The following is a 12,560-nucleotide window of genomic DNA, read 5'->3' on the forward strand; positions in this document are numbered from 1 at the left end:
TTGATTGGGCTTTCTCCATTTTTTAAAATTTTGGGAGTAGAAGAAATTTTGAATTCAGATCTCTACATCTACCTTTAAAAAATTTAAAAAGTCTATATATACATCCAAGGTAAGAAGAAAATAAGTTACCTCATCCTTGTAGCCTACAGCTATAATCACACCCCTATAATCAACAATACTTATCTGTCAAAAGTTTAACACTTTAAAAACCAGCAAATTGGAAAACTAATTAAAAATTGCAGCACACAATGCCTAGGAATTGAAAGGAAGGCTCAGAAGGAAGGGAAGCCTTTGATCTTGTTGTAGAAAAATCTAGAATGGGACACATGAACACACGAACTCCCTTTTCTTTTTTGAGAATATGTCTCCACTCCACTGTGGCTGACGGTAGACAGCTAAGAGTTGGACTTGCATGGGGGGGGGGGGACTTGCAATAGAAACAAGCTCCTTGAATACTAGAAACGTGCCATATAGAGAAGGGACTGGAGGGCTATTTACGTCATTATCTCAATGAGATTTTGAGATTCTGAAGAAGATGATTTTGGATACTTACTGGTCAGTCGCAATCTTAACCCTTTCTTCGCATCTCTAACTCTGTGAGCATGGAAAGAGATGGGAAGGGAGTGCATATATCCAAACTGGACAGTCAAGCAGGCTGTCCTCCGATAGCCCACTTTATCTCCTTACCGCTACCAGCAAAAATAAGCAATTTCTCGAGTTGCATAAGCATATTTGATCTCAGAGCCACTCAAAACTCCTACTTTCACATATGATAGCAATTATACAATAACCTATTCGAATTGCCAAAAGAGTGTTAAGAGAAAGCATATAAGAGAAAGGGATCAGTTTGTTATTGTGATCCAACACGCCGCACATCACAAAAAATGTGTTTGAAGCAAAATACCCTTGCAGACTTCGTCTAAAATGCCATATCCATCGACCATAAGTGTGCAACAACCACCAAGACAAGGTTGGCATTTAAGATCACTGGAGCAACCCAGTAAACCCCAAAAAATTTGCTTTTATAATAAACAAGAGCAACAGATTTTTTTTTTTCCTCACACAACAAAATATAGCATGCAACGAAGAACGCTGAGGAAGTCCAAGGTAATCACTAAAACACATTGGAACGTTTACATGATAATTTTATTCTTTTCTTCAATTCCCTTTCAGCAAAAGAATCAAGCTTCCAAATAGTCGAGAATTTGAGGAACAAGGGAATGCATAGGGGTCTCAAAAACAATTCTGATGGAGAGAAATAAGAACCACCAAACCAATCTCATGGCATCTGTTCTTATTACTCGCCCAACACTGACTTCAACACCATCACACAAATGAACCTGCGGCATTCAGAATATATCTTGCAAAATCATAAGAACGGACATGGATCATGAATCATCAAAAACCAACAAAAAGAACCATAATTACCCATACTAAGTTGACAGGCACTAACTTTCCATTTTTTCTAGATATAATTAAACTCTAGATCAGATCACCAGTAATTTGAATCATCCTACAAGATGTCCAGCTGCTACTGTATATAAGTGACAAAAAGAAACAGGGAAAATGGGGAAGGTAGATAAATTAACATCAACGCACGTATAAAAGAGCTTCAGCATGAAGAAGTTCACTAACCCATCCTTCATTCTTGGAAAGGTTGGAAAAGGGAGGATGGCTTTGGGCCCAACAATATAAATGTTGATGCACTGAACAACAGTATAGGCACCAATTCCACATGTCTGGGCAACAAATACCGCATGCTCCTTTCCAACAGTTAACATATCTACAAAGGGGAAAGTGAACAGCTGCCACCCAAGACATATTCAAGGAAATACCAGCTTGCAGACCCGAGACAGATTCCTTCATGATGCAAAGGCGGGGGGTCATAGACAGAACGGCATCAAATAACTTACCACGCATCCTTGAAGAGCAAGAGTTAGATGACAACCTCTGGAAGTTAACCAGCATCAATCCAAGAACACTGAAATAAAAAATAATGATGATAATGAAATAATAAAAAAATGTTACTTTCAAGTTTAACCCATGCACCAAAATTTAAAATCCATTCATCAAACCTCAAGTCAAATAGATTGGGGAACAACGGGGACGCAAAGCAAAACATGTCACATAATTTGAAGGTAGGCAAATGGAAAAATAAATACATACTGAAAACTTATGGGCCTCATGGATTACTGGTTTGTACAACTGGGCATCTCTACTGCCATGAGGATTGCTTACAACCTTCCCACCTACCCTCTGGCTCCTTCCTCTTCAATATGCCACTGCCTGCCACTTGAAACATCCTTGACTGCTCCTCTGTAATGGCCTGTGAACTGGCAACAGACAATTTCTTTGATGCAACAGCAGCTGGCTCATCTCTCCCTTCCAAGTCTGGGCCCAAAGGCCCGGAATTCAGGTCAAGACCTTGCCTTCCCCATTTCCTACTACTCTTAGAACAACTAATATTGCTATTATCCTGAACGCTAACAACAAAAGGCCTAGGGTAATGAGATGGGACTGCACCAGCAGGAGCTAATACTTGAGAATGCACCATGGGAAAGCATAGTCTCCCACCAGATGATGAGTCCACATACGTTGTTGAACCGACCGAAAATGTCGCTGATGGTAGAGGAAAATTGGTCCCAAAAGGAAAGACTGGATACTGAAATGGTGGAGATGGAAAGGGAACTGCTGGAGCAGATGATGCCACTGGCCCCCGGTAGACATCAGGACTAAATGGTGTGCTGCAAGTAGAGGGAGCCAGCATCCTTTGAGGCCCACCGGGGGTGACCATTGAAAATGACTGCTCTCCTCTATAGGGCAACATAGATTGAATGGCAACAGCTGGATAGGGACTCCCTTGAGGAAACCATGAAGAGAAGTTACCCATTTCAGAATTGTTTAGCATAAGGCCAGAAACAGACGGTTGTGAAGATGCATTAGTCCTGGTGGTCTGGCCAAATGGAGATGGTTCAGCAATCCCCTCATCCGCAAGAGGCCCATCATTCAAATCAAAATCCCTGCATACACTTGACTCACCATTAAGCACAGCAAATGATAATGATTTTACTGCCTGAACAGGCACATCCATCCTATGAGTATTACTTGTTAAATGATTACCCATATCACTAGGATCCTCCACTCTATTCAAATCAAGATCAAGTCCTCCACAGCCCCGAACAGCAGCAGAACCCATTATTTCATCATGTAATGAATAATGATTATTTGAAATATCAAATAGAGCAACTGAGCCCCGAGCAGAACCTCCAGAAGCCAAATCCTCAAGGATTCTTTCATCTGGAATGTTCAAGTCAAAATCCAATGGTGGACGACTAGCCTTGGCCACAGCTGCATCAGGAAAAAAGATATTAACCGTACCTACTGGCATCTCCAAAGCTTTTCTTGGTTCAGCTGGCCGAAAGGCACTTGTGGCTGCTGATCCCTTCCAACTGAGTTCCCCCCTATTCTTCAGTAAGTCCTCCGCAGGAACAAAGGGCTTTTTTGCAGCAGAAGCCACTGTAATTGAAGCGGGTAAGCCACTGGAACCAGAAGAAACAGGTAAAGGTGAAGGGCTAATCAATTGAATACCAATAGAACATTCAAGTGGTCTTAGGTTATTTGGTTCCCCATATCCCCCATCATCATTATTGAAGTCATCATTGAGATCAAATTCCACTTTCGCTTCAATATCTGCCCCCACTACACCACATAGTGAAGCAGCATCTGCAGAATTAGATGTACTTTCCTCAGCTTCATCAGCATCAGTGGCAGTCAATCTCAATCCTCTACACCCTGCTTCTTGTTCTGGTTCTTGCACAAATGCAGACGACACCTTGCTCAGAGCTTGGCCACTGCTATGTTGTTCTTTAACTTGATTATCTTCTAGACTCTCCACTTTCTCAACCTTGTAATCTGTAACAGCTGAACCAAAATTATTTTCTTTTGTATTATTTCGTCTTTCAGCATGCAGACTCCTGCCATCCATATCATCAGTCTTTTCAGCCTTCACCTCCCCAATAGCAGTTTCAGAAAAATTATCTTTACCAGAACCAGTAGGATGCAACACATCCCCCAAAGTTCCTTCTGCAAACTGAGAGCGCATGACAGCAGTATGTTTTTGCTCCGCTTTCACAGTAAGGTTAAAGTCTTTGTTCATATTTTTCCTGTTGTCACCATCTCTCTCCATCAATGGGCAAGGCAATGATCCTTCAACAGTTTCATTCCTACCTTCTAATCTTGAAACACCAACCCTATCCTCACTTTGAGTAAAACTATGAAACTTATCTTTTGTATCAGATATTTCATCTGTCTTTTCCTCCCATGTTGCTCTGTCAGCATTAGCAGATGGTTTATCTACCTTGCTTGCAGAGAACAGGGTCACTGAAGTGGCTAGTGTTTCCTCTGATTTCACATTGTTTTGTAGGAAAGCTTCTGTGATTTTCTGCGCATCCATATTGGAAGAATTTGAATGGCCATCATGCACCTCCGCTGGTTTTTCTTTCGACAATGATACAATTTTATGCTCTGGGCTCCTGGTCAGTGAAGTATGAGTTACCCGCTTCTCAGGTTCATCATCAGTGCCATTACCATCAACTATCGATCTCCGATCATCATCTGAAGATGACTTTAATCTTGAATCAATGCTTGTGCAAGAGTACTCAACAGCAGTGATGTTTCTTTGTGGAGAACTATTGGGGGAAGCCATATCTGATTTTGATATTTCCCCAGCAGCCACGCTAGCTAGCAGGTTCATTCCCACATCATCCCTAGCTGACATCCAGGCATTTACTTCAGAGTACTTTTCACAACTTTCAATCAAAGCATTTATCGAGTTGAAAGACGCCTCAAGCAGCTTCCCTGATTTATGTTCATTTCCAGATGATGAGGAAGCAGCTTTTGCAACATCTGCTAATTTCCTAATGTCTTCAACAGACCTACATTTCTCTTCTTCAGGAACAGTGGCAGGGGACCCATCCCCCTCATCAGATCCAGTAAGCACCTCTTTGAAATCATTGCTTTGCCATGACTCATTATTTACATCAGACATGAGATTAGCCTGATAAGCATCATTCTTTTTCTTCAAGTTACAGTCAGACTGGTCATGCTTCTCTGAAAGTAGTGGAGAAGACACTCTACTATTCATCACTGAAGGGTCTCCAAGAGATCCTCCACTGGCACTTTGTGCAGGACTACGACCTCTGTCGGGGATTTCAACAATCAATTTGTGATTATTACCATCTGTCAAGGAAACATCAACCACCTTCTCACATGTCAAACTGGAGTGAGATAACTTTTCAGCACCCTGGCTTCTATGCAAGGAAGAATTCCTACTTGACCCAGTCTCCCTTTGGATCCCAGATAATGTTGGACCCTGGACGCCATTGATTGATTTAAGATGTCGGGAAGAAGCACCAATGACCTTACTTGCAGTCATTGAAATAGTAGCAGAACTCCTTGCGCCCTCCTTTCCAGAAACCCCACCAGTTTTGGCATGATCGCTGGAACAAGATTGACTAGTATTGTGGGACTGACTAGAGCTGCTGCTTTTCTCCTCCCTTGCGGTTACAATAGGAAGTTCAATGGTATTGCGGGTCTGTCCTCCTTTTAAGCTGTTACCTGCTGACGCAGAAGATGGCACTGATTTCATGGGCCCTGGAGAGCCAGAAGCAGACTTGATTGTGGTTTCCCCTTGTACAAGCTTGACTGGAGCAATTTTTGAAGCTGAATGTTGCGTAGCTGAACTCTTAATTGCCACCTCAAAAGATGCACCAGAATGTCTGTTCTCACCATGCGAAACATCTGGAGGTCGCGGTCTTCCAGCCCATGAGACAGCCTGGTTAGAAACAGACTTTGCATCCATTTCAGCCTCAACACGTTTCTTCCACGTGTCAACCAAACTCCTTGCTTTCTTCTGAATTTCCAAGCTCTTATGTGTTCTCAAATGATTCACTGACTTGCCAATGTTACACATTTGCAAAGCATGAAGATTTACAGGGAGTTTGTCAAGCGCACGGAGTAAAATGAACAGAAATTCCTCAACAGATTTATCGCTATCCTTGTGGCTGTTACCATCACCAATCTTCCCCTTATGCACCTCCTGCAGCCACTCGTCAAATACAGGCAAACCCTTGAACTGCACAAACCGATTAAGGCAATCAAACTTATCTGTGGCCGCTATAACACCAGCCAGTATTGAGCGACCCACCAAGTCTATCTTTTTCTCATTTCTCTCAGGAACCATGAGTTGCACCAATTTTTCAACACTTTCAGAGTCAACAAGCCCCCCCTTTTCAGTAAATTTTGCAATCTCAGTTTTCCAAATGCTTTCTGGTCTGCAGTGACCAGAATCACTATCATCCAGCTTTGAAAAACGTTCTCGTTTAACCGGTTCAGAACCCTGATCAACTCGTTCCCTTTTCTTTCCATTAACTTGTGAAGGAAAGGATGAGGCACTATTTTGTACACTATCTGAGCTGGGTTTCAACTGTGAAGTCGATGTTGGACCATTCATTGGTTTTGGTGAACGCCCACCTTGGGACACTGATGCATGCATTTCTATTCGAGTTATACACAATAGCTGATCTACTTCTTGTCGTTCCTGTTCAAAAAAAGAATAGTAACAACCACAAATTGACAATTGTCCAGAGCAAAAAGAATGAATGAGTCCAGAACTTACATTAATGTAATCTTTGTTGGTTAGCCACCATAAACACTTGTTTGTAATGTCATACACTCGCCGGCACACAAATGAGCAAATTCCTGATGGAAGTTCAGCACCTTTTGGAAGGAATGTGACTTTGCACGGATGCAGTGGTGATGCAGCAGGAATATCATCCTTATGAAAGGAATAGAATATTTTGTTTGGCGCAGCTTCCAAAAGGATGCCTTTGCCTAGCTTTAATTCAGCAGGTCGATAAAGCCAATTCACACCTAACTTTAACTCGTTGTCTTTACCGGTAGTCACCCAACGAATTATTCCAATGAAAGGAGGGGACTCTTTAGATGGTTTGAAAAGAGCACAATGTCCAACACTGATTCTGCGTCCTTCCTGTTAAGAGGGAAAAATAGAAAGGAAAGGATAGAGAATAAATTTATCGGAAAATGAAACATAGCTAAATAGAACAGCAGTTCCAAATCTTGAAGATGTAATGGGCTCCAGAAAATGCAGTACAAGCTTTACATACAAAAATTACCAGAAATAATTCATGATCAATATTAACCATCACAACGCAACCTCATTACAATACACATTGAAGTACCATTATATCAACAGCATACCAAAATCTCTGGATTCAGAAGTTGCTATTGTAATTTCAAGAAGCGGCCCTCTTTATCAGTTTGATTAATCACAGAGTACTAACAGAATCATCAAATGTAATTCAATTATAATAGCGAACAAATAACAGACAAAGATTGCCAAAAAGACAAAAAGGATTTTTTGAGTGACCGACTCCCATAGACAGAATTTTTAGAACAAGAAGCAATTACAATCAACTAAAGGAACTAGCTTAGGTCACATGGCTTTCATTATTCAATTGATACGATATTTATTTTCAAGAAAACAGCTTCCAAGAGAAAGCTCCTAAGCATACAACCATATAGTATAGGTTATTTTTTAACTGTCGTAGGAACAATGCGCAAGCAAAAATTCCATGTTAAACAAGTAACAAAATCTTAGGATCAAAACTCTTGAAAAAGTTAAACTCCAATCTCCTAAACATCATCAATCACAATTTCACACATGTGAACCTCTTAGACACTGCTAAAAACATGAAGCTTTATCTTCCTTGGGATGCCTTTGATAGTAACTCTGTTTTCACTTTACTCTCCCAAGTCCTAACCATATAATACGAATCTTCACCATAGTTAACTTGAATGTGGTACTCTTAAATTGTGGTATTGATACGCAGTACTCAATCAGTTAGTACACTACTTTGATTCATGGTACTCCAACTCAATTCGCGGATATTAACTACATTTACTCAGTACACAACTAATATTTATGTGGTATTTCTTAATTTTATTTGTCATAATACGTTTATAGTAAATATTTATTTCACATTAATTAATATGATAAATTTTTTTTAACATAAATAAATTTTATTTAAAATTTAAAAGTCATTTTATTATCACTATTATTTTAAACAATTAAAAAAATAATTGGTTAACAATGTATGTTTTTTTATTTTTCAGTCAACTAGTCAAATGAATTTTACACTCCCAAAATTAAGATTCAATTTCACACATCATCGTCACCTTTTCTTTGCTGGAACCCTATCCCCTAGCTGTCACACAAATTGGAATGTGCAGCCCATAAAGCAATACCCAAGGGAGAGGGCAAATCTAGTAACTATAATTTTCACTACTCAGGAAAGACTGGTTTGAAAAGCAAAAATTACATGTTAAAAAAAAGGTAACATAGAATTCACATTTCAATATGCAGAAGCAAATTAAATTATTATCAAACTTTTTATAAAAAAAAAAAAGGCTTATGATGCATATCTCCATCTAAAATACAAGAAGATGATTTTATAACAGTTTTATCATGAAATGAAAAGTTGAAACATTTATCCATCTGGAACCCCCCATGCCCCCTCTCTTGCTTGACACAATGATATACATAAAGCTGTATTTTAAGGAAAACATTGTCAGGAAACATTCTGCATTTTTTTTTATATTTGGCGAACAAAGGAAAACTGACTGAAACATTTTCCTTGTCTATGGATACAGTAAGCATTTCAATGGAAAAAAGTTCTCCCTGTTTAAAAATAAGGAAGTTCTTCTACAATCCTTACAATTTGTACAAATAGAAGGAATAAGAATCCATGACAAAATCAGAGGAACATATAAACAACTCCACTGAATACAGATATTGGCTTTTTTAGAGTAATTTTCCTCCAACCAAAGTATTTAAAAATGTACGGAAAATGCGAAGATACCGACTGGATTAGTATTATAACCAAACTAAAAAATGTATTTTTCTTCTAAAATATTTTATAAAAAATATATATATATAATTTCATCAAAGAAATTACTTTCTATTGAACAACCCAGCCACAAATAAGCTTCTAGGACATTCCCTCACATCCTATGCTTTTTCGAGAATTGAAACATCAATATTTCTGCAACACTTTGTATCCATCTTATTGTAGGATTTATTCAAAAAAAAAAAAGATCTTAATCCTAGTAAAGGACTAAGCACTACAAAATGCCATGATACACATGACCTAAGAACAATATGCATCTCTAATAAAACAAGTTTGGAGAAAAACCATATAACGGGAGGGATGATTATCCAAATCACAGTTTTCCCAAACTTCAAATGCAAATTACAGCTCCAATTTACGTACTTTACACATTCATCAGGACTCGATGAAAAAATCAGCCCATCGATCAAAATTCAGATAAACCATAGCAAAAGAATACATCATTAATAACTGGAAGCAAATGAATCTAGCGGCAATAGCAGCTCTTCATTTTTCATCGTCCATTCTCCCATGCAACGCCACAAAAGGAAAGAGACGCCAACAGACATAGAATACTATTGAACACCAGAAGAGCCTCAACTACAACATCAAGCAAAACACGCCACTTCATCATTTCAGCCCATTCTTTAAAGTTCCATATATCAAACAAGTTACCAGACAGGCAGACACAATTCACCAAAATTAAATTTGCTGTCTCAAACTCTCCCAAATCATACCCGTCAACTTCCCAGAATTTCCATCAATGAAGGCCAAACAACACACAACTGCAAAAATATTCGAACCACATCCACATTAACCACGTACTCGACCCCTTTTTCTGCAATCACACACATCTGTAAAAGACCAATTCATGTATCCCTTCCCGAATGCCCAAGCCAATCCACTCCACCAAAACCCCCCAAAAATCCCGTCATCAATCAAACTTAAAAATCGAAACTAAAAGCAACCCCGGCAAAAGGGAAAGGAGATAACAAAGTACATGAAAGGAAAAATACCTTGCAAAATGAATTGGCAGGGAAAAACGAAGAAGAAGACGAGGAAACATCACCAGCTACAACCGAATTGCTACGAGTGGGCCCTTTCCACATGTGCCGACCCCTTTCCCTTTCCTCACCTGCCCGCCCATGCATAGCCTTGCATTTTCCCCCTGAGTAACATCAATCCCCTCTCCTTAATTCAGAAAGCGAATCCTGCTCCACTTCCTTATATCAATTCACCAGTTTCAAACCCTAAATCCACCTCCAAATCTAGCCTTATGCCATTCTCACCAGAATCGAAACCCTAATATTCAATTCCCCGATCGAATTCAATCCTGCGTCAGAAAAAAAAATTCAATCACGCGACCTCTTCTTTTTCGGATGAATCGATCCCACTGGAGCTATCCGTAGAATTGAGGAGATATCGATCTAGAGAGTGAAAACTGAAAAATCTTAGAGAGAGAAATATACATAGGAAGAAAGAAATCGTTAGAAAGAGGGACGGCAAAAAGAGAAAAATAAATGAATTACACTTTAGCGTAATTTTTGTCAGCTAAGCATTTTATAAATTATATTTTAGTTTTTAAAATTTAATATAATTAATATGTTAATTTTTATATTTTTTAAATTAAATTTTTAAGTTTTTTATATTCAATCATTTAAAATTATAATTTTTTTATTTATGAAAATATTAATTTAAAATTAATAAATGATCAAAATTTTAAAAGTATAATTTTTTAAATTTATAATATATTTAAAAATTATTTAATATCACTTAAAATCTTTTTGAAAAAATTTTAAATTATTAAATATTAAAATATTTTAATAAATAAAAATTATGTTAAATTTTAGTTAAATATGATAATTTAAATAAAAGTTAGAGATTTGAGTTTTTTTTTAATGAAAAAAAATAATTAAAATATTTAAAATTTAATGAATGAAACAAAATCAATAAAACTCTAATTCATTAATATCTTTAATTTAAAAAGAAAATAATAAAAATATTTTTATATTTTTAATTGAAAGAAATATATAAAAAAATTAAAATTTAAATATTTAATTTAAAAAATATAAAGAATGATCTATTAATTATAAAAAAATTTTAAGAATTAATGTATAATTTATTTATTTAATGAGTGTATGATAATAATTGTTTTTGAAAAAAAAAAAGTTAATTTTGATATGTAAAAATAATTTAAAAATATTATAAATTATAACAACTTATTCAGTAATAAAATATGTGAAATACAAAAAATGATGTAAAAGTAAAAAAGGCATTTTCAATGTATGAATATAATGACAATTTTAGTGATAAGTCTTCAACTCTTTTTTAAATAAAAACTAATTAATAAATTTAAATGTTAAACCTAAAATCTTATTTGTACTAATATGTTCCCATATTATTACTCTATTTCAACTTTGTGGACATTTCCATACCCATAATTAGTAATAGAAAAAAAAAGTCTAATTAAATTTTTATACTTTTATTCAATAATTAAATAATGTCAATTCAATTTTTTAAATCAATTTTCAACTCATATTATATATAAAATTCATTTTTAAATAATATAAAATAAAAAATACATAAAAAAATTAAATAATTTTTAAAATTATGAAAATAAAATTTTATTAAAAACAATATTAGATTATATTAGAACTTATTTGGCTGTTAATAAAATTATAGAAGTTTAATTGAAAAAAAAAATAAATTGGGTGTTATTTGGTCATTGAATTAAAAATAGCTTTTTATTTATTTTTATTTATTTCTTAAAAATTATTTTCTAAAAAACGTTTGTATAGCAAGAAGTTTATAAATTTTTATTTAAAAACTATGTAAAAAATTAATTTTTAAGATATGTTATTTAATAATGAAATAAAAATAAATTATAAATTATTTTTATAAACTATATGATTTATAATAAAAAAATTATAATAAATTTATTAGTTAGTCTATTAATTTTAAAAAATATATTATAATATTTCTAAAATTTTAAAAAGTATTAATTAAAGTCTCCATTAATTTTAGACATTATATGTTGAAAAATACTTAAAATACTCACAATATAAATAGATTAATTAATAGATACTTTTACGAAATAGATTAATTAACAGATACTTTTATGAAATTAAAAAATTAAAAATTAATTAATTAATTTTTGTATACTATAAATACTAAAATATATAATAATTAAAATTAAAAATTAATTAATAAAAAAATTTTTAAAATTTTAAAAATATTTTAATATATTTTTTAAATTTAAGGCATCAATTAATAAATTTTTTAAATTATATAAATTAACTTATCTTATAATAATAAAGTAAATTAATTATTTAAATAAATATGTATTTAAAGAGAAGAAATGGAATTAATTAATAGAAATAAAATCTTGATATTATTTAATGATAATCTGATTAAAGCTTGAAAAAAAATAATAGTTTGATGCAATTTATAATAAGAAATTAAATACTTGTAGTTTTTAGTTTTAAATTTTTTTAATTTAAAAAACATTTTTTAGTAAGTAATAAAAATAAAAATTACAAACACTAACAATCGATTATCAAATAAAAAATGAAAAAAAGGAAAATCACAACCCAA

General features: G+C 34.8%; 1 protein-coding gene across 4 annotated transcripts; it reads right to left on the bottom strand.

Moving 5' to 3' along the window:
* Nucleotides 1-424: 424 nt before the first annotated feature.
* Nucleotides 425-10,500, bottom strand: LOC110599722. Of its 4 annotated transcripts, none has more exons than XR_002485600.2 (5): nucleotides 9,983-10,500; nucleotides 6,677-7,048; nucleotides 2,167-6,598; nucleotides 1,636-1,981; nucleotides 425-1,340 (listed from the first exon to the last, which is right to left on the bottom strand). XR_002485600.2 is itself a non-coding variant. In XM_021736277.2 (5 exons), exons 2-4 carry the CDS (start codon nucleotides 9,357-9,359, stop codon nucleotides 2,216-2,218), a joined length of 4,764 nt encoding a protein of 1,587 aa, XP_021591969.1. In that variant the 5' UTR covers nucleotides 9,360-9,804; nucleotides 9,983-10,124; the 3' UTR covers nucleotides 1,439-1,981; nucleotides 2,167-2,215. The 4 variants fall into 4 exon arrangements, 3 of the variants coding, with proteins under 3 accessions (XP_021591969.1, XP_021591967.1, XP_021591968.1); XM_021736277.2 differs by lacking the exon at nucleotides 425-1,340 and adding an exon at nucleotides 9,351-9,804 and having other exon boundaries at nucleotides 1,439-1,981; nucleotides 9,983-10,124; XM_021736275.2 differs by lacking the exon at nucleotides 425-1,340 and having other exon boundaries at nucleotides 1,439-1,981.
* Between the last annotated feature and the right edge of the window lie 2,060 nt (nucleotides 10,501-12,560).

This window comes from Manihot esculenta, chromosome 14, assembly GCF_001659605.2.
Source record: "Manihot esculenta cultivar AM560-2 chromosome 14, M.esculenta_v8, whole genome shotgun sequence".
Taxonomy (NCBI): Eukaryota; Viridiplantae; Streptophyta; class Magnoliopsida; order Malpighiales; family Euphorbiaceae; genus Manihot; species Manihot esculenta.

What these genes read in the sequence shown, in the direction of transcription:
- LOC110599722 (XM_021736275.2), bottom strand. Translation starts at nt 10,117, where the DNA reads ATGCATGGGCGGGCAGGTGAGGAAAGGGAAAGGGGTCGGCACATGTGG. An exon ending in CTGCCAATTCATTTTGCAAG is followed by an intron (nt 7,049 to 9,982) that starts GTATTTTTCCTT and finishes CCCTCTTAACAG; the next exon opens with GAAGGACGCAGAATCAGTGT. An exon ending in CCAACAAAGATTACATTAAT is followed by an intron (nt 6,599 to 6,676) that starts GTAAGTTCTGGA and finishes TTTTTTGAACAG; the next exon opens with GAACGACAAGAAGTAGATCA.